The 22,583-nt window shown below is 34.9% G+C and overlaps 3 protein-coding genes across 5 annotated transcripts; 1 reads left to right on the forward strand and 2 right to left on the reverse strand.

Moving 5' to 3' along the window:
- Positions 1–240: 240 nt before the first annotated feature.
- On the reverse strand, positions 241–4,391 carry LOC106156755 (uncharacterized). Its single transcript, XM_013532166.2, has 3 exons — positions 4,266–4,391; positions 2,259–2,454; positions 241–1,481 (listed from the first exon to the last, which is right to left on the reverse strand). The coding sequence occupies exons 2-3, from the start codon at positions 2,452–2,454 to the stop codon at positions 766–768; spliced, it is 912 nt and encodes a 303-aa protein (XP_013387620.2). The 5' UTR covers positions 4,266–4,391; the 3' UTR covers positions 241–765.
- On the forward strand, positions 4,319–8,065 carry LOC106156756 (uncharacterized). The gene is made up of 3 exons (XM_013532167.3): positions 4,319–4,474; positions 6,014–6,209; positions 6,951–8,065. The coding sequence occupies exons 1-3, from the start codon at positions 4,472–4,474 to the stop codon at positions 7,658–7,660; spliced, it is 909 nt and encodes a 302-aa protein (XP_013387621.2). The 5' UTR covers positions 4,319–4,471; the 3' UTR covers positions 7,661–8,065.
- LOC106156753 (solute carrier family 35 member E1 homolog) lies at positions 8,039–22,467 on the reverse strand. 3 transcript variants are annotated; one of them, XM_086999401.1, is made up of 7 exons: positions 22,094–22,467; positions 20,768–20,838; positions 19,835–19,972; positions 19,352–19,489; positions 17,677–17,802; positions 9,560–9,805; positions 8,039–9,318 (listed from the first exon to the last, which is right to left on the reverse strand). In XM_086999401.1, the coding sequence occupies exons 1-7, from the start codon at positions 22,422–22,424 to the stop codon at positions 9,046–9,048; spliced, it is 1,323 nt and encodes a 440-aa protein (XP_086855527.1). In that variant the 5' UTR covers positions 22,425–22,467; the 3' UTR covers positions 8,039–9,045. The 3 variants fall into 3 exon arrangements, with proteins under 3 accessions (XP_086855527.1, XP_013387614.2, XP_013387616.2); XM_013532160.2 differs by lacking the exon at positions 19,835–19,972; XM_013532162.2 differs by lacking the exon at positions 19,352–19,489.
- Positions 22,468–22,583: the final 116 nt, after the last annotated feature.

Raw genomic sequence — 22,583 nt, forward strand, 5'->3', positions numbered from 1 at the left:
TTAAAATAGACTGGTCCTTTTCAGACTTGTTTACCCCCACAGGGCCCACACCAACAGCTAATGATTCAACTTATGTACAAAGTTGTATTTCACTCGACTTATCCACACAAGTAATATTTCCAAGATTGGAGCATAAATCAAAAAATGACAAAATGTTCTTTTCTGGCTTTAAAATGCCAGTGTTTGGTCCCTTTCAGGCATTGTTTATACAAATACAATAACAAAAAGAAAACGTGGAAATATATTTTAACTTTTTAGTTTATTACTCAATTTGTTTTTAACCGTCAAACCTGTATAATTCACATTTCACTTCAGCAGTACATGTAACCCGTGCATTCTCTAAAGTTACTAATGAAGTGATAATAAGGGTATGTCAAAAGTGTAAACTTCTGAAAATGAATTCTATATGAACCATCTACAAATGCAAAATACCTTTATGTGCAATCACATTTCAAGTCCTTACAGCATAACTTACATTATTTCTCATAAATATCATTAGACACTCAAAAAGCATGAACAAAGGAAAGTTTTAAGTCTGTTGGGTCCCTGATCACATCCAGGAATGAGTGGTGTTGTCAAAAAAACACTAACACTGATCTTCGTAATTACACATATCATTAAGTCTTAGTACCAGTACATCAGATATGATTTAGTGATAAAAACATCTTGGTTTATGGTAAGTGTCTGTACAATCAGGTATGCCAATGTCAATTCACAGATGATGCTAAGGGAAAGAAAGGAATTACAGCCTAAACATTTTTGTCATTAAGCTTCTCCAAGACGGAATTTTATGTATACTGCCTTGAATTTATCAAAACCAGCCAACACACCAGCTCCTGCAACACCTCTAAGGATGTTAGCACCTGCTCCTTTCATGAGAGACATGAAGCCTTCATTTGCGATGATCTGTCTACCGCAATCTATGGAGCCCTTATACTTCACAGCTTGGCCAGAGGTCATCATCATACGTCTCCTAATGGTATCAATTGGGTATGACAATAGACCAGAACTGACTGTAACCACGTAGCCCAAGAGAAAAGAAATGAACACTCCAGCATCTTTACCAAGAAGCAAGGGTTTGAGGGAATCATACAAGCCAAAATAGAATCCTCTGTACACAATGATGCCCACACAGGAGATGACAAAGCCTCTGTATAGACCAACAATGCCATCGGACTTCAAGGTCTTGGCGTACACATCAATAAGACCATTGAACTGACGCTCACCACCTCCTTTGGCAGATCCTTTTGCATCATTGGCCAACCTGGTTCTAGCATAGTCGAGGGAATAGACAAACATCAGAGACATAGCTCCTGCTGCACCTCCAGAAAAAATGTTCTTGGTAAACTTCATAGCTTGGCCTTCATCAGGGCTAGATTTGAACAGTGCCTTAACCTTGTCTTTAAAGGCAAAGTTCAGGGCCTGGGTTGGGAAATATCGAAGACAGTTGGCAAGGTTTCCTCTCCAAAATGGCAAGAGACCTAGAAAATTTGGTTGAAATAAACTAAAATTAATACAGCAAGGTATAAATCAGCTTCTTGCACAAGAGGGTTTATCTAACTGACATCCTCAAAAATACTGTACATTTGAAGAAAGAATTCTCTGAAATCAACTTAGCTTATTTAGAATGCATGTTTAAGGGATAACAACTGTCCGTAAGATATCCATATTTCACAATATATTCATCCTTAACAACTCAAAGAAATATAATAATTTCTATTTTACCCCCAAAATGGCAGTTAATGCAATTATTCTGGAATTTGTGCTTGCCATCACATCACGCGACCTCCATAGATGGCTATACTCTGTAATAAGCTCTTAACAGAATATAACAAAAAACCGAATTTTTTATAAAAAAAAACCTGGGACTAACTTTGAATGTGGGAATGGATTAATTAACCATTGGTTAATATGGGGAAATTACCCTTTACCCCAGTAAAATTCATTTTTATGGCCAAAATGAACAGTTGTTATCCCTAGCAACATAATTTGATTTAACATCAGTGACAAGTTCTTCAATTAAAAATATCTAACATCTTAAAAATATTACTTCATAGTACTTAACCAAAATCAAGTATATTGGTAAGATTAAAAAAAATACACAATCTGTTGCTATGAATTTGACTATAAATGACCTAATTCAAATTTTTAGCACAATCCTGCAGACAATGCTTTTTAATACCCCCCCCCTCCATTTTTTACAGATGTCAAGTACCAAAAAAAGAAAGGTGTTTTTGTTGATGAGATAGAATGAATACCTTCTGTCCTAAAAGTTCTGACAGTGCAGTCTATGACACCCTTGTATGGTTCTGAAAGACGCCCAGCCTTGATCATCTCATCCTGATTCTGGACGAGGAGCTTGATGCGCTCAATGGGAGCAGCAGCTGTCTTAGAAATGACGGCAGCAGCGCCACTGAGAGCAAAGTTTTCAGCAAACCCCAACTTCTTGGCCATCTGAAAGTATTAAAGAAATGACATTCTGTTTACTTTCAGTGCACTTTTAACATGAACTACATTAGAAGATCAAGACACCACACCCTCCATATTTGACTGGACGTTCATTTAATACAAACATTCTAAGCAAAGCATTTCAAAACGTGTGAACCCCAGTAAGTGTAATGCCCTTCATACTTAAATACGGCTTCTTTCTTCATTCTCAACATAATCACATTTATAACATCATGAGTCTTGACGTAACTTATATGCTAAAGACTATATAGGAAAACAATGTTTCATTTAAAAAAAGATATTTAAACACGATAATTTCTCAATTTTTCAATGGCCAAATCTGTAAAATGCACAACTCCCCCCACCCCTATTGAAAAGATTGAGTTATTACTGTAAATCAAGTACATGAGCACAACATTCTAAAAATCAAGTTTTTTCTCGATATCCATCATATTCACTTTCTATAATTTTATGTAATTCACTATTGGATTCTGATGTGACAAAGACTGAATGACATCTATTTATCACACCAAACAACACACATACACAACCTGTTGGGAATCTAGAAAAACAGCTTATGAGACAAATAGGCAGATCTGTGAAATGAAAATTAAGAACAGTCATAGGAATAATTACACACAATTCAAGTCTTCTTACCTATGCTTGTTAAAAGGATACATTAACTTGTCTGAATTCTTAAAATCAAAATCAGTTTTCACCATGAAAATATTAGCAGAAAAATGCAAAGATCTAATGATCAAGTAATCATTACTTGTGGCAGCTTGTAGTCAACTAGGCTGAAGCTATATTTCCTTCATTGTTAATGTACTGGATGCAACAGTGACTGCTGTGAATTCAAAATCTGTTGAGCACAAGTTGGTTTTAGTTCAGCTGGTTTAGGGAAACATGATAGCTCTTCATGGTGAGAAATCCCTGCCCACCCCTTATTATCCAATAATTTCTAGAGCACCTTGAGCACAAAATATTGAAAGGAGAGATTCTGCCAAAAGGAAGATTCTTGCCTTTGGGCCACAAATGCCACATTACCTGTGGACCATATATCTCCTGGAGAAAGATCTGTTAGTTACCAAAATCATGGAGAAGTCACCAATGTAAAAATATGAACAATACGACATGTAATTTGGTAAGGTATTGTTATTTTCAGTATCAATCTAAATTAGGTTTCACAAGATATGCCTAGGAGTCCCACAAGTTGTCTTTTTGAAAATCTGCCTTTTTTATCGTCAGTCTAATGTAGTATTATGGGGATTTCCTTGTGAACTTATTAAATGCATCAACCGGCATAACGGGATTGCTCAGCCATTTAGTGAAAAAGTCGGCAAATATGCCATTGGGTCCAGGGGACGGCCCAGGGCAATCAAATTTTTGGCTTCAAAAAAGTCGGAATTCCGCAGATAGTCGGAAAATTCTCATCCCTGCATAAGGAATTACTCAAGAGTGGCCTTACATGTTCTTTGGACGTGCGATTTCGCAATAAGCAATATTTAGAAAGATCCAATTTATAAATATATAATTCAGGATTCGCAGCACACGTGAAAAATCTCATGAAACATGTTCTCATTCTAACGACAAACCCTAGAGGTTTTGAACATTTTCCCACGACTTATCACATGCCGCCGGCGAGGCACGTTTTTTGACACAAGTAGCACTTAGTCAGCTCAGTTCATGATGGCAAGTTACAAAAAGCTGAGATCAAACTTAAGTTTTAAATTGTTAATGTGACATATACTTCTTCGTTCAGCAAACGACACCTTATAAAGATTGTGTCGTCTTCTACTTTTTTAGATATAACGCACCTTGGTTCTTCAGGTCCGTCACGCTGGATGTCCGGCGACAAAATGGCCGACTGTGTCCGGGTACTTGCGCGTGGCGTGCATACGTCACGCAGTCTCAAACATGGACCAATCACTTTCCAGGCTCGATTGACCTTTTTACGTCACAGAAGAGGTCAGTTTGTACGGATGCAGCGACTGTCAAAGGCGAACGGACGCTTTTTTGGTGCATGGTATGTAAAAAATTGAAAGTGGCAAATAAACGGCAAATAAAGCCGTACGTTAACCCCACAGTTAATTCTACAAATGAAATACGCCTTTATTTACATTTACTCTTGTGTTATTTTTTTAAAAAAAGTTTTCGAATCTTAGATGTTCTTTTGTTTTAGAATCACAGAATAAAGTAGGTTCAGTTAGAAACTAAGATAACTTATCTGAGATTTTTATCGTTTCTGATTGATTTATTTGCCTACGGGGAAGAGGTAACTAAGCTTATGTTACTTAAATAGCCCACAGCGATGGTAATAGAGAATATATTTATGGAGCTCTCAATTATTGTGATCCCATATGATCTTAAAACTCACACTGGTCTGGATTTAGTATAATATTGCATCAAGAATTCTTGTTGTCAGTGGTATTTCAGATAATCTCTAGCGAAATATTATTCATTCTTTCATTCAAAATATGCAATCGCTATATAACGATTACTAATCATCATCATCATAAGAGTTCGTTTATGTTGCAGTTTATAAGTTCAGTTCCCCATGCAGCCTTTTCAAGAAAATTTCATTGTTAGAATCTATTTTTATTTATTGTTATCAGATTGTTTTGACTGAAAAATGAAACTGCCTCTTAGTTTATATGCATAAATAGCAGCCAGAATATTAAAAAATACATATTGTAATGGTTTTTATGTGACTGAAATGTAAGACAATTGAATTGTTATATCTAGCTAGTAAATAGGAATTGTTACTGCAAACTATTTTAGTATAATCTTTTCTTGTAGGTATACAATACATATTGGACATACTATTTTATATATATATATATATATATATATATATATATATATATATATATATATATATATATCCAGGAAATTTCAGCAATATTACCACAGTAAAAAAAAAGTAAATAAGAGGAATATTTGTCCGAAATATAGAAAAATAGTCCCCCCTCCAATTAACTATTATAGTATATTTTTTCAGACAAAACTTGGGGTGTATTTCTAGTTTTTTCAAAGTTTGGAAATATTACAACCACGTTTAAATGATTTAGATAAAAGGAACTTTTCCAGAATTCCTGAACAGCATAGGTAATTTGGAAAATTATAGGAGCATAATGTAGGAGCATTGGGAGGCTGCTTTATCACCTATTTATGATTAAACTAGATACCGCTCCAGAACCATTGAGGAGTTTTTTGATTCAGAAAAGTTTTAATTTTTAATCTTTACAGTCATGTATAGAGTTTACTGGTCTTTCTCTAGAATGACCCCAGAAATGATAACTAAACATTCAAAAACTGGCTTTTCAATCATAATTGTGTGAACTGTTTGACGTATGACAAACCTAGACATTTGGCATACCTGAACCTCTGTGATTAAGGGAAAAGGGTTGACATTGTCTGTAACCTGGATGCTCTCTTATAAATCCTGTTGGTATATATATTGTGGCATAATATGGTAAGTTGCAAGAAGAACGGAATACTGGTAATTGTGAAAAAAAAAAAGACATAAAAAATAAGCATATAATTATTTATTTTACCATTTCAGATGTCCAAAAAGTTAGGATTTGCCGAAAACTTTGCTCTCAGTGGCGCTGCTGCCGTCATTTCTAAGACAGCTGCTGCTCCCATTGAGCGCATCAAGCTCCTCGTCCAGAATCAGGATGAGATGATCAAGGCTGGGCGTCTTTCAGAACCATACAAGGGTGTCATAGACTGCACTGTCAGAACTTTTAGGACAGAAGGTATACATTCTATTTCAATAAACAGTTGTTATTTCCTCTCATTTACACTTGACATATTTTTAATGAGTATAAAAATCAAGAATATTGATAAAGCTTTGGCCTTTTTTTTTGGAAGGGGGGTTAGTTTTTTTCTTTTTTTACCTTTAATATCCATATTTTCCACTTTTTGAACAGCCCATACTAACATTTCCAAAACATATTAAATTATTTACAGTGATAAATGAACTTAATAGAGATCCAAAATTAATTATTTTGAAAATAAAAGGAACATTTGTACACACTTAATTGATTACAGCAAACTTTAGAGGAAAAGAACTTCAAGTATACACTACAAGCGCTACTGGGTGGGGGGGGGGGGGGGATAGCAAGTCTAATTGTAATGGTTTGTCCTGGAGCCTTGTTGAAGTTGTATTTATTTAAACTGATATATGAATAGCCTTATAATCAGCAGTTAATAAAAATCAGCACAAAGTCACTGAAGTGGAAATTTTTAACATCCGCGTAGTCAGCCCACTCTCTTATGACCAAACAAGTGCATTTGTAATCATTTAAATGTTTGGAATCGATTCTCGTTAAAAAAATACAAGATAGTTTTCTGATGTGTTTTCATTGACTGTCAGTATATCTAGCTAGGAAATAGGAATTGTTACTGTAAACTATTTTGAGTATAATATTTTCTTGCAGGTTTACAATATATATTGGACATACTAATTTAATTGTAATTTTAAATACAACTTCTAGGTCTTTTGCCATTTTGGAGAGGAAACCTTGCCAACTGTCTTCGATATTTCCCAACCCAGGCCCTGAACTTTGCCTTTAAAGACAAGGTTAAGGCATTGTTCAAATCTAGCCCTGATGAAGGCCAAGCTATGAAGTTTACCAAGAACATTTTTTCTGGAGGTGCAGCAGGAGCTATGTCTCTGATGTTTGTCTATTCCCTCGACTATGCTAGAACCAGGTTGGCCAATGATGCTAAAGGATGTGCCAAAGAAGGTGGTGAGCGTCAGTTCAATGGTCTTATTGATGTGTACGCCAAGACCTTGAAGTCTGATGGCATTGTTGGTCTATACAGAGGCTTTGTCATCTCCTGTGTGGGCATCATTGTGTACAGAGGATTCTATTTTGGCTTGTATGATTCCCTCAAACCCTTGCTTCTTGGTAAAGATGCTGGAGTGTTCATTTCTTTTCTTTTGGGCTACGTGGTTACAGTCAGTTCTGGTCTATTGTCATACCCAATTGATACCATTAGGAGACGTATGATGATGACCTCTGGCCAAGCTGTGAAGTATAAGGGCTCCATAGATTGCGGTAGACAGATCATCGCAAATGAAGGCTTCATGTCTCTCATGAAAGGAGCAGGTGCTAACATCCTTAGAGGTGTTGCAGGAGCTGGTGTGTTGGCTGGTTTTGATAAATTCAAGGCAGTATACATAAAATTCCGTCTTGGATAATTTTTTTGGTTCAAGCCATTTGATCTAGATTTTCTCTCTTTCTTACATAGGCTAGTTGTAAAGTGCAAGACTTCAATTATACAGAAGGGCTTCTAGATATAGAACTGTCCAAAATCTTGTATCACAACATGGTTTTTGATGAAACTGAAACTGACTAGTTTCATCTAGATTTTATCTCTTTCTTACACAGCGAGTTTTAAAGTGCATATCTTTCAATTATACAGAAGGGCTTCTAGATAAAGAACTGTCCAAAATCTTGTATCACATGGTTTTTGATGCAATTGAAACTGACTAGAAGGAAACAATGTCTTTTGCATAGCTGGTGGACACAAGAATTAGAATGAAATGATGCTAAACTTACAAAACTCTACAACCAAATAAGAAAATAAATATTTATTGAACATACCTTTTTGTCTGTAGCATTTTAATTTTATTCTACCTGATGTACAAAGTAAGATGCAAAATAATGTTGCAAAAAATCTTAATATATCTTCATTACAGTTCATGTGGGCCCCCAAGTTGAGAGGTTTGAAAATACCAGAGTACCGCCATATGATATCATGGATAAAATGCTTGCAGTTTTGAGTAAACTGAAATAAATGAACTTTATAATATCTACATATAATAGCATGTGTTTACAGACTGTAATAAAAACAATACAATGGTATCTAGTTATTCAGAAAGAATTTGGCACTCTTTCTACTCAACTGGTCCTCTTCATTTAATCCCACAAGTTTGTAAAATGTACAAATTCATTTTGAGTAAAAAGCTGTCAGACAGCATTTCAATATGGCCTAGGAAATCTTAGATAAAACTGAATATCATTAACTACGTAGCTATCCACTGTTCACAGAAGAAAAGAAAATAGTACCACTCATTCTGTTGTATAAATATCCAACCATACGTGATTCAGCTTCCAAAATGCTTGTTATCTATAAATATCATGATGTAACAATCTAAAATCAATGATTATTGACAAAACCATACCTGAAACACAATATCAACATTTATATTCTTTAAATAGCAAAGTGAGATATTTCACGAAGTTCTGCATGTATGTTACTGCAAAAGAGCACAGAATACAGAATTGTATCCATGCTGTGAGGTTATGGTATGACATGACATAATAAGTGCATTAGGTTAATAATACAGAAGTACTGGGCATTTTAAGTTTAATTATTTTGTTATTTTCTCAACATTGAGGTACTTCATACATCCAAAGTTATCCCAAGAGAATAAGTATCTGAAGAAAAAACTTCCATACAATGCTGCCAGTGATTTTGAGTTAAGTATGTTTTATCATATAAACCCATGGGTATAATTTCCTGGCGAATGCTTGGCCAATACTTAAAATATAATGAGGTGACAGATCATAAATGAAATAATCAAAGGTGTTGTAATGACCTTCCAGCATGGTGGACATGTAGATATATTCCACCATTGTTTATCTGATGGTTCAGTCGATCATTGTCTCTTGCAACAGTTTCTGAGGTAAATTCCTTTCCTAAGTCTAACACATGTGTATGCTGATCGAGAAGAAGGTTATGACCTGTGTAAGTTCTTGGTAATTTGTAATGATTTTGTGTAAGATCTACTTGACTTCTCACCAGTGGCAATGTTTTCTCTCTCATCTTAGCCCTATGCATGTCAAATTTGGCCTGAAATTATAAAAAAAGTACAATTTAAAAAAAGGCACCAATTTCCAATCATTACCATAAATTTCATATGATCACAACTAATAATAATAATAATAATAATAATAATAATAATAGTCATTAGTGAATTAAACAGTTTCAGCAAAACTGTAAATATGTACCAGTTCCAAACAAATTCTATTTTTTATATCAAAATAAGTTTTGATTAAAAGAAAACCAAAAAAAAAAAAAAAAAAAAACTAACCTTATTATACGCCAAAACTCCTAGGACTGCACAAAGCATTCCTATTACATTTAGTAATGTGACTGGATTTCTCAAGAGTGCAAGGGAAACAAAAATGATCACGATTCTCTTAGTTGCATTGGCCACAGCATAACTAAGTGGGGTCAGCATAGCCAGGACAGTGAATGCTATAACATTTTGGGCAAAGTTGCAGAACCCATCTATGAGAAGTAATATCACAGCACGTAACCAGTGGTCATGTTTAACCTAAAAACAAATATACTTCATTAAATCAAGTGCATTTATTGCACAACATTGTTTGCTTTCTGGGGCTGTTCTGAATGAGTTAAGTCACAATAGCTACTCAGCACTAACTCCATGGAGATTCTCACTGAATGCAATCAGATTAACACGCCTCTGTAAATCCAGGCCGCAATCAAGTTTAAACGGCTATCACGCAACTGTGGTAGTGATGACAACCCTTTTTAAACTGACGCTTATTTTGTTTTTGCCAGCGACAGTATAGTTATTTATCCCCGGTGAAAATGTTGTAATTCACGTTGTTTCCAATATGCTCATATAATCACCAGCTTCTCTCAAGGTATATTCAACTCAACTCAAAGAAGAGGAATCTTAGTCTGTTAAGCTGACTGCATTTAGCGAGAGTCCCCATGGAGTTTGTGCGCAGTAGCTATTGCTACCTATCTCATTTAGATCAGCGCTTATGTTTGAAAACTGCATTTTAGGATGTCTGACACATGCCCCAGCATTATGAGAATAACTATAAAAACAAGGCAGCAAAGCTGTCAAATTTACAGACAAAAAACAGAAAATAAAGATGCAAAATAGGTCATTTTGTCAATTTTGATGCAATAATAAACTAGAGGATCAGAGAGGCGATACCGCCTCCGAATATTGTACCACCAGCTGGAGCAAGCGCATTCGTATAGACCCCCACATACACAAAATAAGGGACACAGCCACCAGTCTTTTGCTTGACAAGCTGTAAAAATGCAATCAACAAGAATTTTCAAAATATGCAAAAAAATATATCAAAAGTTCATCAAAAGGTAGGTGAAAGGTCAATTTCACAGTAAGATTGCCAGTATATGACTTCCTATTCAACTTCAAAAGTAACTTTGGACCTATCTCTGCCAGTTTGGGAGATAAAAGGGAAGCAAAATTTACAAAGTTCAGTTCATGGTGAAAAGTAGGTCAAAGGTCAATTTCAAGGTCACATTTAGATTGCCAGTGTATGACTTCCTATTCTAGTTCAAAAGTAACTATGGACCTATCTCTGCCAGTTTTGGATATGAAAGGGAAGCAAAATTTGCAAAGTTCAGTTCATGGTGAAAAGTAGGTCAAAGGTCAATTTTAAGGTCACATTAAGATTGCCAGTGTATGGCTTCCTATTCAAGTTCAATAGTAACTATGGACCTATCTCTGCCAGTTTGGGAGATAAAAGGGAAGCAAAATTTGCAAAGGTTAGTTCATGGTGAAAAGTAGGTCAAAGATCAATTTCAAGGTCACATTTAGATTGCCAGTGTATGACTTCCTATTCTAGTTCAATAGTAACTATGGACCTATCTCTGCCAGTTTTGGATATGAAAGGGAAGCAAAATTTGCAGAGTTCAGTTCATGGTGAAAAGTAGGTCAAAGGTCAATTTCAAGGTCACATTAAGATTGCAAGTATATGACTTCCTATTCAACTTCAATAGTAACTTTGGACCTATCTCTGCCAGTTTTGGAGATAAAAGGGAAGCAAAATTTGGAAAGTTCATTTCATGGTGAAAAGTAGGTCAAAGGTCAATTTCAAGGTCACATTTAGATTGCCAGTGTATGACTTCCTATTCAAGTTCAATAGTAACTATGGACCTATCTCTGCCAGTTTTGGAGATAAAAGGGAAGCAAAATTTGGAAAGTTCAGTTCATGGTGAAAAGTAGATCAAAGGTCAATTTCAAGGTCACATTTAGATTGCCAGTGTATGACTTCCTATTCAAGTTCAATAGTAACTATGGACCTATCTCTGCCAGTTCTGAAGATAAAAGGGAAGCAAAATTTGCAAAGGTTAGTTCATGGTGAAAAGTAGGTCAAAGGTCAATTTCAAGGTCACATTTTGATTGCCAGTATATGACTTCCCATTCAAGTTCAATAGTAACTATGGACCTATCTCTGCCAGTTTGGGAGATAAAAGGGAAGCAAAATTTGCAAAGGTTAGTTCATGGTGAAAAGTAGGTCAAAGGTCAATTTCAAGGTCACATTTAGATTGCCAGTATATGACTTCCTATTCAAGTTCAATAGTAACTATGGACCTATCTCTGCCAGTTTTGGAGATAAAAGGGAAACAAAATTTGCAAAGGTTAGTTCATGGTGAAAAGTAGGTCAAAGGTCAATTTCAAGGTCACTTTAGATTGCCAGTATATGACTTCCTATTCAAGTTCAATAGTAACTATGGACCTATCTCTGCCAGTTTTGGAGAAAAAAGGGAAGCAAAATATGCAAAGTTTAGTTCATGGTGAAAAGTAGTCAGGCGGCTAAGTAAAGGTCAATGGTCAAATCCAAGGGCATATTTGAAATCTACACATATGACTTTTGGAAAGCCGTCTGTAGAAATTTTTCCCATAACCCCTTCCGTAGGGTAGATAATTAGCATTTAATTTTGCCATTTTTGGACAAGGGTGCATTGCAATGAGTGCCACACCCAGACCCCAATACCGGCAAAGCCCAAATTTTACGTGGAACGAGTTGAGATTATAGGTGACCTAAATCCAAGAGATGGGTACGGGGGCCCTTACCGTCTAGGAGGAGAAGCGGTAACGGTAGCCGTCCGGCGGAGCCGGCGGAACGATCCGGACGGGACCGAAACCATGTGTACCGCCAGCGCTCAGGCTGGTGGTACAATAATGCTTATAATAGCACTGTTAGTCAACACTGAATTTTAATCATGTACAACAGGTAACATGGTCAATAACAGGAGCGGACCCAGAGATATATTTTTTGAAAGTATTCCAAAGTATCTATGTTGATCCATCCTCCATTTTGATGGTCTTCCAACAGAAAAAAATAGATATTGGTCAATATAAACTTAAAAACCTGACCATCTTCTGGAAGACCCAGAAGATGGTCTCAATCCATCCCTTCAATAAGATTACACTTTCAGGACCATGAGAGTTCAAATTCAAATGATGAAAGTCCCAATATTTGAAAAATGATGACAGTGCATAAAATAATATTACATAGTGTTCAAAGACATAAAAACCAATACAACTGCTTACGTGGAAATACAGAAAACGTGCAGAGCCTCAGGCGGATGAGAGTTAAAAGTCACAAATGCCAGTGTTTGAGAAAAAATTAAAAAGGAAAACATAACAAAACTAGAAAAGCACTCTGAGAGCGCAGACCTCTGCCAAGGCAGCAATTTTAGATTATTATTGATTATTGATAGATTATTGATCCGAACCACCACTAAAAACTAATCATTGTCCTCCTTGACCCACTTCTGACAATTCCTGAAAATTTCATCAAAAGTGGTCCATAACTGTTTGAGTTATGTTGATGACAGACAAACAGGGTTGAAAACATAACCTCCTTAGCAGAGGTAAATATAATTCCAACTAGAGGATCAGAGAGGCGATACCGCCTCCGAATATTGTACCACCAGCTGGAGCAAGCGCATTCGTATAGACCCCCACATACACAAAATAAGGGACACAGCCACCAGTCTTTTGCTTGACAAGCTGTAAAAATGCAATCAACAAGAATTTTCAAAATATGCAAAAAAATATATCAAAAGTTCATCAAAAGGTAGGTGAAAGGTCAATTTCACAGTAAGATTGCCAGTATATGACTTCCTATTCAACTTCAAAAGTAACTTTGGACCTATCTCTGCCAGTTTGGGAGATAAAAGGGAAGCAAAATTTGCAAAGTTCAGTTCATGGTGAAAAGTAGGTCAACGGTCAATTTCAAGGTCACATTTAGATTGCCAGTGTATGACTTCCTATTCTAGTTCAATAGTAACTATGGACCTATCTCTGCCAGTTTTGGATATGAAAGGGAAGCAAAATTTCAAAGTTCAGTTCATGGTGAAAAGTAGGTCAAAGGTCAATTTTAAGGTCACATTAAGATTGCCAGTGTATGGCTTCCTATTCAACTTCAATAGTAACTATGAACCTATCTCTGCCAGTTTTGGAGATAAAAGGGAAGCAAAATTTGCAAAGTTCAGTTCATGGTGAAAAGTAGGTCAAAGGTCAATTTCAAGGTCACATTTAGATTGCCAGTATATGACTTCCTATTCAACTTCAATAGTAACTATGGACCTATCTCTGCCAGTTTTGGATATGAAAGGGAAGCAAAATTTGCAAAATTCAGTTCATGGTGAAAAGAAGGTCAAAGGTCAATTTCAAGGTCACATTTAGATTGCCAGTGTATGACTTTCTATTCAAGTTCAATAGTAACTATGGACCTATCTCTGCCAGTTTTGGAGATAAAAGGGAAGCAAAATTTGGAAAGTTCAGTTCATGGTGAAAAGTTGGTCAAAGGTCAATTTCAAGGTCACATTTAGATTGCCAGTGTATGACTTCCTATTCTAATTCAATAGTAACTATGGACCTATCTCTGCCAGTTTTGGAGATAAAAGGGAAACAAAATTTGCAAAGGTTAGTTCATGGTGAAAAGTAGGTCAAAGGTCAATTTCAAGGTCACATTTAGATTGCCAGTATATGACTTCCTATTCAAGTCCAATAGTAACTATTGACCTATCTCTGCCAGTTTTGGAGATAAAAGGGCAGCAAAATTTGCAGAGTTCAGTTCATGGTAAAAAGTAGGTCAAAGATCAATTTCAAGGTCACATTTAGATTGCCAGTATATGACTTCCCATTCAAGTTCAATAGTAACTATGGACCTATCTCTGCCAGTTTGGGAGATAAAAGGGAAGCAAAATTTGCAAAGTTCAGTTCATGGTGAAAAGTAGGTCAAAGGTCAATTTCAAGGTCACATTTAGATTGCCAGTATATGACTTCCTATTCTAATTCAATAGTAACTATGGACCTATCTCTGCCAGTTTTGGAGATAAAAGGGAAACAAAATTTGCAAAGGTTAGTTCATGGTGAAAAGTAGGTCAAAGGTCAATTTCAAGGTCACATTTAGATTGCCAGTATATGACTTCCTATTCAAGTCCAATAGTAACTATTGACCTATCTCTGCCAGTTTTGGATATGAAAGGGAAGCAAAATATGCAAAGTTTAGTTCATGGTGAAAAGTAGTCAGGCGGCTCAGTCCAAATTTTATCCAGAATTGTGCAAAAGATGATAACAGCATGAAATTTTCCACGATGAATGACCATTGGGTGTTTGTCAACCCCCTGATCTAAAATAGATGAACACCCAATGGTTATTCATCGGGGAAAGTTTCATGCTTTTATCATCTATTGCACAATTCTGGAAAAAATTTGGACTGAGCCACCTGACTATACCGTACTGCACATTTTGCTTTCACCACCAATATGTACTTTTTGATAGCGTAACTCGAAAACCGTTTGGAATACAAAAAAACGGAGACCACCCCCAGTGTTGGGCTTTACATGCTCTACAAAATGCAAAAAAGAATGGGTCTCTAGCATTAATGGTTCCCGAATTAGAGACAGTTTTCAGTTTCGGCATCTTATGGCCGTTACTCCAGTGAAAATGCACCGATTGACCCCAAATTCACGGAGATGAAAGATGACCTGAAGGGTAACACTTTCCAATAATATTATTGGTTAAGTCTGTGTAGTGTCTGAATAACAGGGCAAAAAAAAATTTTTTCATAAAAAATATTATTTTTTTGAAAATTTTGGCCCGTTTGACCTTGAAGTAAAGGTCAAAGGTCAAATCCAAGGGCATATTTGAAATCTACACATATGACTTTTGGAAAGCCGTCTGTAGAAATTTTTCCCATAACCCCTTCCGTAGGGTAGATAATTAGCATTTAATTTTGCCATTTTTGGACAAGGGTGCATTGCAATGAGTGCCACACCCAGACCCCAATACCGGCAAAGCCCAAATTTTACGTGGAACGAGCTGAGATTATAGGTGACCTAAATCCAAGAGATGGGTACGGGGGCCCTTACCGTCTAGGAGGAGAAGCGGTAACGGTAGCCGTCCGGCGGAGCCGGCGGAACGATCCGGACGAGACCGAAACCATGTGTACCGCCAGCGCTAACGCTGGTGGTACAATGAAGCTGCTATTCAAACTTTTAATCTATGAGCTTGAGATATATATATATATATATATATATATATATATAGGCAAATAAGTTTATATATATATATATATATATATATATATATATATATATGATGCAATATTACACAATGCTTAACAGCATAATAACCATCAGTTTTTTAATGATAAAATAAAACTATCATGGATATTCAGAAAATGTGTCTAGCCCATAGAGTTCAGAGTGACACTTTGAAAATCCCAAAATCTAAACAAGAGAAAACTGTATTGAAAAGAGTTTATTTCCATTTTCAACACCTTTTTTATATAAAACATAATAATCGATTTACTGTCATTTTATATGATCAATTAAAAAATATCAATAGAACAAATTTAAATCTCCATTCTGAGATTCTTAACTTGAATGATTGAATGATTGAATATGACAAACTGCAATGATATGAGTTCCTTTCCATTTTTGATACTTAATTACACAATGCACAATAAAAGGTGTACCGTCATTTTTATATAATCAACTAACAATATTGTTAAGAAGCAGAAAATGTCAAAACAACACTTTTACATATCTAATTAGTTCCATAATGAGTCTGTTAACATGCCTAAGAATTAAATCTGAAGAAAAACCACTTATATACAAAAAGGCTAATAACTTCATCAAAACTTAACTGATCAAGCTTATTTTCAAACTTGATCTGTATACTAGTCAGACTGATCACTCCTGTGAGTTTCAAGACAAAAGGCTGATTGGATTTCCTTAAAATGCGTTATCAGTGTTGCATTTATGCTGAATAATGAAAAAAAACAGCATAACTTTAAATTTGTAAAAATAGTTCAATCAAGCCAATTTTCGAACTTGACCTACGTATTATTAATATTCATCAGTTCTCTAAGTTTCAAGCCAAAAGGTGAAATGGTTTTCCACTTATCATGTTATCGGTGCTGCATATATGCTGAAAAAAGTGAAAAAAAAACCATAACTTCCCTAAAAATGGCCTGATCATGCTGATTTTCGAACTTGACCTGCGTATTATGAATATTCATCAGTTGTGTAAGTTTCAAGCCAAAAGGTAAAATGGTTTTCCACTTATCGTGTTATCAGTGCTGCATATATTCTGAAAAAAGTGAAAAAACAGCATAACTTCCCTAAAAATGGCCCAATCATGCTGATTTTCAAACTTGGCCTGCGTATTATGAATATTCATCAGTTCTGTAAGTTTCAAGCCAAAAGGTAAAATGGTTTTCCACTTATCGTGTTATCAGTGCTGCATATATGCTGAAAAAAGTGAAAAAACAGCATAACTTCCCTAAAAATGGCCCGATCATGCTGATTTTCAAACTTGACCTGCGTATTATGAATATTCATCAGTTCTGTAAGTTTCAAGCCAAAAGGTAAAATGGTTTTCCACTTATTGTGTTATCGGTGCTGCATATATGCTGAAAAAAGTGAAAAAACAGCATAACTTCCCTAAAAATGACCCAATCATGCTGATTTGCGAATTTGACCTGCGTATTATGAATATTCATCAATTCTGTAAGTTTCAAGCCAAAAGAAAAAACGGTTTTCCACTTATTGTGTTATCGGTAAAAGTGCACGGCGACGGCGACGACAGAAGCAGGTGATGGCTATATGTACAGACACATCTGTGTCTGTACATAAAAATCTAATGTCTTCTAAGACAACATCAAAAGGTACAACATCACTGAAATCTCATATTATTTATTGTGTGATTGATGATGGTTTTTCAACTCTGACTGGTCCGTCACCTGATTGACAGTCTTTCCTTCACTCTAATTGGCCATGGGTTGATGTTATGTTTGATGATTACGTTAAAGGTAAAATATGAGTTATGTCAGACCTCAAATTCCTAGATATAGGACAGTATTCTATGTTAATTATGTAATAATAACAAAAACTTACCAAAGAATCATCCTTCATAATTCTCCTAATGTCATAAAACACCCAGACTGGGAAAAAGAACAGCATTGCAAGCCTTGCTAGCACCAGTAATAATCTGAGATGGTGTATACCTGTATCTTTTAAACACTGGAATGAGACGTGTAATATAATATTTAATGGATAAGTTATGGTCTATAAAAATGAGGTATGGCTTTTTAGCAAAGCACCTGTAAACCACACGTAAATTAATTCTTTCTTTAAACTGAAGGAACAGTCTACTGAATTTCTACTGAAAATTATAAAATAACTTTTCTGTGAATAAACAATCATCCACTGGACGCACATGAATTCAAAATAACATTGACATTGTTGGGTGAATGGACTACCAATCCCCAAGTGTCTCACTATAAAGGTCTAAGAAGTGATAGAATTAGCTATTGTAAACACACTGCATATATGGACCGCCAAATTGATGGATGCATGGAATAATATGATCCCCGATTTTTCTTACAAAAATTCTAGGATAATTATGATGTTATATGGCCTAGAGCCTTGAAATGAAGCTAATTTTATATAGGCTAAGTATATTTACTGTTTATTCAGTATGTATTAACACCTGTTCTACTGGTACAATAGCACAGCTGGTTAAAAATTACAATATTACTTTCATACTGCAAACAAAATTGTGTTGGTATTTACATTTAATAGATATTAATCAACTTGTTTGCACAATAATTTTAAAATGTTTCACTTCATTAGCAAAAAGTTTGAAAACTTTCTTTATGGTTTGATAATAATGACGTGTTTTTATCACTGAATAATATTTTGATACAGCCAGAGAGGCCCTAATGGATTCTGACAAAAAGGGATGAAATGAAATACTGATAGTAAATATCACATTTAAGGCTTTAAGTTCCATTAATTTGTCTCTTACTTTGCTTTTTTTAAACATATGGATAAAATTTAAGATTGATAAACATGAAAAAACTTCCATACAGACAAAAAAAAGAAATAACCTCTCCAAACTGCTTTATCTGAAAACCAACAACCTTTTATATAGAAAAAAGAAACACTGCCTGGCTTGATATTATCAGTTGTGTAAATGCTTTCCCAAAATTAGCATATATAACCATCTGTAACCAAGTATTTGTTTTGAACATGCTCAAGTATTACACCATAGAACTGTTTATGGCAACCACAAATATAGCTTGTCGCAAATAAAAAATATCCATCAACATTAACTGTGAACACTGCTTAACATGCACACACTGCCCCAAGATTATGAAACACATACACAGGCCTACCCAACTACCAGACTCAGCACATAAGGATCCTGAATTAACCGGTATATTGGACCAAACTACCCGTTTTCAAGGTGTGTCAGATCACATTTCGAAGTATCATACCCCAGAACAAATTTTGTAAGACGACCGTGGGCTCATCTTGTCAGTGTTCTGACTGATACTCCGAAATGCGATCTGACACACACTTTGAAAACAGGTAGTGTGGTCCGATATACCAGTTAATTCAGGATCCTTATGTGCCGAGTCTGGTAGTTAAGTAGGCCTACAGAGATTTTACCAAGTTACACAAATAACTTACGAACATAACATCAAACCATGAAATATATATTTCATAAATTAACAAAAACTCCCACAAAATCAAGACAGGCAGCATTTCATTTTGTTGTACATACCTTTTTAGAAAATATATTTTGAATAGCAAATCCCAAAGTTGCAGCTAAGGCACTTATCAAACCAATAACATCAAATGAAATCTCAGTGACTGTAGCAATATAAACCCCAGTGATGATAGGTACTAGGGAGATATATACCTACAAATAGATGGAATACAGTTAATGCCCCTTTCCAAACCCCTGCACCAACACTGTTTTTAAGTGGTTAAGGTACTAGAATGCCTCTTTCATATCCTCAATGAAAAAAATTGAATACGTAACTTTCAGGGGGCACACTCTAAAAATATTTGGCCCTCTTGTAGTTGACACAAAGTTTTCATAATCAGTTAAATTGCAGCTGCCCCCTACCTAATTCAATTTTAATCTAAAGATATAAAAGAGGCATAATAAGACTTCTACCACACCAATTAGTACATTAAAAAAAAAAAAACACCCAATGTCCACCGCTGAGGTCCACCTTCTGCTCTAGATATTCGTTCTTACCTTTTTACCAGCTATATTTTGAATAGTGGACACTAAAGTGGAGGCTAGGGCACTAATTAAACCAATCATATCAAATGAAAGTTCTGTAAATGTGGCTACCAATACTCCAGTCACTATAGGAAGCAATGATAAGTACACCTATAAAAACAAAAATGTGTCGAAAACAAAATTAATCAAAAAAAGGACCAAATGATTACTTGTATGAACCACGTCAAGATTGTTTTACAAAACCAATCTTTGAGATCAACATAAAAACAATATAAACAATATAAACCTATAATATATATTGTTATAGTCTTGTAAGAAAGATACATGCACAACTACATGTGCCAGACAAATAGACAATTCATTTAAAATGAATTCATTGACTTGCAAATAAAGCCACCAACAAGGCAAAATTCAAACAAAGAATAAGGAAATAAATATCTGCATTTAAAAGTAAACTGAAACAATTAATAATCCCACATCTTCAAAAACATTAACATATACTAGAAGTACCAATGAAAACCTGTGAAACAACATGCTCTTGGGTTTTCATTACAAGCTTTCTTATGAAAAATGCCGAAAATAACTATGATCCATTGAATTATATTAATCATTAAGCTGGTACTTATGTCAAATCATTTCCACTTTACCTGACCAGTGTTTAAAAAAGTTAACTATACCACACAGTTTCATTGCGTTATATCCAGGAAAATATCATTTGCACAGACATTTGCCGCTGACTTTCTGTGTCTCATGTACTAGACAAAAACATGGGTAAAATTTACTACCAAAAATTATGTGAAATTTTTTGTTATAAAGCTGGTACTAATATTCAATATGAAAGAGGGAGATGGGACCTGCATACATCATTACAAAGTTGCTTCTCCTGAAAATTAAAATGTCCATGCTGTTCATCATATTCCCAGTAACTTTTACCTTCAAACTTACCTTGGTGGTTTGCTTTTCATGCAATATTATTCTTGAAAGAACTACTGTGAACAATGGCATAGTAGCTTTTACTGGAAAAATAAATTAAGTCAATATATTAAACAATTTTGATTCAATATGAAAAAAAAAAATTCTCATCCCCAGAATGTCTACTTTCTGCTTTACACACACACACTCACAATTAAAATTGATAAATAAATAACTAAACAAGAGACAGAATATACAGATTATATTTGAAACTCTGAGTTTCATATATATATATATATATATATATATTCTGTCTGTGGCCCAAAAACTAATGGCCTGTTACTGAAAATAAAATATAACTGAAAATAATTGTCAAGTCAAATTATGATTTGGCATGAAAATCATTTTATTTGTTACGCTTGGCAAATGCATGGTCTTGTAAATAGTTGGTTCTATATTTTAAAAAATTCCTCGAACTATTACCTTCTAAGTTCATCATATATCTTAAAGCTGTTTTGAGAATTTCAAACAAATATTTTGGCATCCTTTTTTGCAAAGTAATTTTGAATGAAAGTTGAATAAGTTTGACAGTAATGAGTAAAATACTTTTCTGATCAGTGATAACACCAGGTATCTATTTTAGCAACATATTAGTACATATTTTAGCTAGACATATGTACTTGTAGTATTTTTGTACTAATACAAGTAACAGAAAAAGACCTTAAAAAGACATACCTATGTCCCACCAAAATAAATAAATATCTTAATATGTTTTCAAATGAAACTTTGTTGGATAAATTAAAATTTTCAGTGCTTTTCATTTTTTTAAAGCCAGATGTCATATGCGTATATCCACCTCTTCTGGCAGATATATCCATTTTGATGTGAAACCTACATGTACATTTACATTTACGTACTCAGAACACGTAAGCAAAAAGTAAAAAAAGTTTACACACCTAATCAACTATATTTTTTATTATTTACACTACTGAAATACTTATGAGGTGGTGATTGAAATATTGCATGACAACACCTATTCAAATAACGTCAAAGCATGTGTAGCACCTGCATAATTTACACATTACTGTAAATTTATATTTGTACTCTGTTTACAGGCCAAGTTATTCAGTTTTACTCTATGCAATATAGAAAAAAGAGCCCTTAGCTTACTAAAGTAAATATTACAAAAAAAGAGAATGGCGCACCCGATATACTCAACTATCCATACATGATGTTAACATATTTATAGCATGCACACTAGTTAAGTACTAGTACATGTACATGTAGTAGTACGGTACATAGGAACGCCAATTTAGTACACCATTTTCAATGAAAAACCCCATTTAAAAAGGATATTACCTGTATGTGCATAAGAAACTGGCACTTTCCATATACTAACATGCGCTGATACTGAATTGATGAATTTTCCGAATGCAAGTGGAATAATCATTTTCGCATAATAACTCCACGATATGTCACTCGGTAAAGGAATATCCCATACGCGCAATATTGGACCCAAGTAAAATGCGATCGACATTAACTGTACCATCGTAACGGTCATGGGATATGGAAAATCGTTCAGAACTGTCTTTCCTACAATGTTCCCTCCTGCACTGAAAGAATACCATGCTACACATAACGCAACTATCTTCAAAATCTGTTTTAAATCGTAGTCACCGTCGTCTGACATGCTGGCAGTGTTGGCACTGCTACGGACAAACAGGTAATTAGGTCGGTGGTTGATCGAAATCCATAATATTTTTCGTGGAAACTAGTAAAAAATGCTCTGTAGTTGAAGTTGATTTGTTTTTATCCCCCAAATACGATTTATATCTAAATTATACTTAGA

This window comes from Lingula anatina, chromosome 1, assembly GCF_051362555.1.
Source record: "Lingula anatina isolate TDL-2025a chromosome 1, LinAna3.0, whole genome shotgun sequence".
Lineage (NCBI taxonomy): Eukaryota > Metazoa > Brachiopoda > Lingulata > Lingulida > Lingulidae > Lingula > Lingula anatina.

Bases quoted from the DNA above. Each gene is read 5' to 3' on its own strand.
- LOC106156755 (XM_013532166.2), bottom strand. From the start codon at position 2,454: ATGGCCAAGAAGTTGGGGTTTGCTGAAAACTTTGCTCTCAGTGGCGCT. The intron at 1,482-2,258 runs GTATTCATTCTA...CAAATTTTCTAG, and splicing joins CAGAACTTTTAGGACAGAAG to GTCTCTTGCCATTTTGGAGA.
- LOC106156756 (XM_013532167.3), top strand. The intron at 6,210-6,950 runs GTATACATTCTA...TACAACTTCTAG, and splicing joins CAGAACTTTTAGGACAGAAG to GTCTTTTGCCATTTTGGAGA.
- LOC106156753 (XM_086999401.1), bottom strand. From the start codon at position 22,424: ATGTCAGACGACGGTGACTACGATTTAAAACAGATTTTGAAGATAGTT. The intron at 19,973-20,767 runs GTAAGTTTGAAG...TTGTTTTTATAG, and splicing joins ATGAAAAGCAAACCACCAAG to GTGTACTTATCATTGCTTCC. The intron at 17,803-19,351 runs GTATGTACAACA...GTCTCATTCCAG, and splicing joins AAAATATATTTTCTAAAAAG to TGTTTAAAAGATACAGGTAT.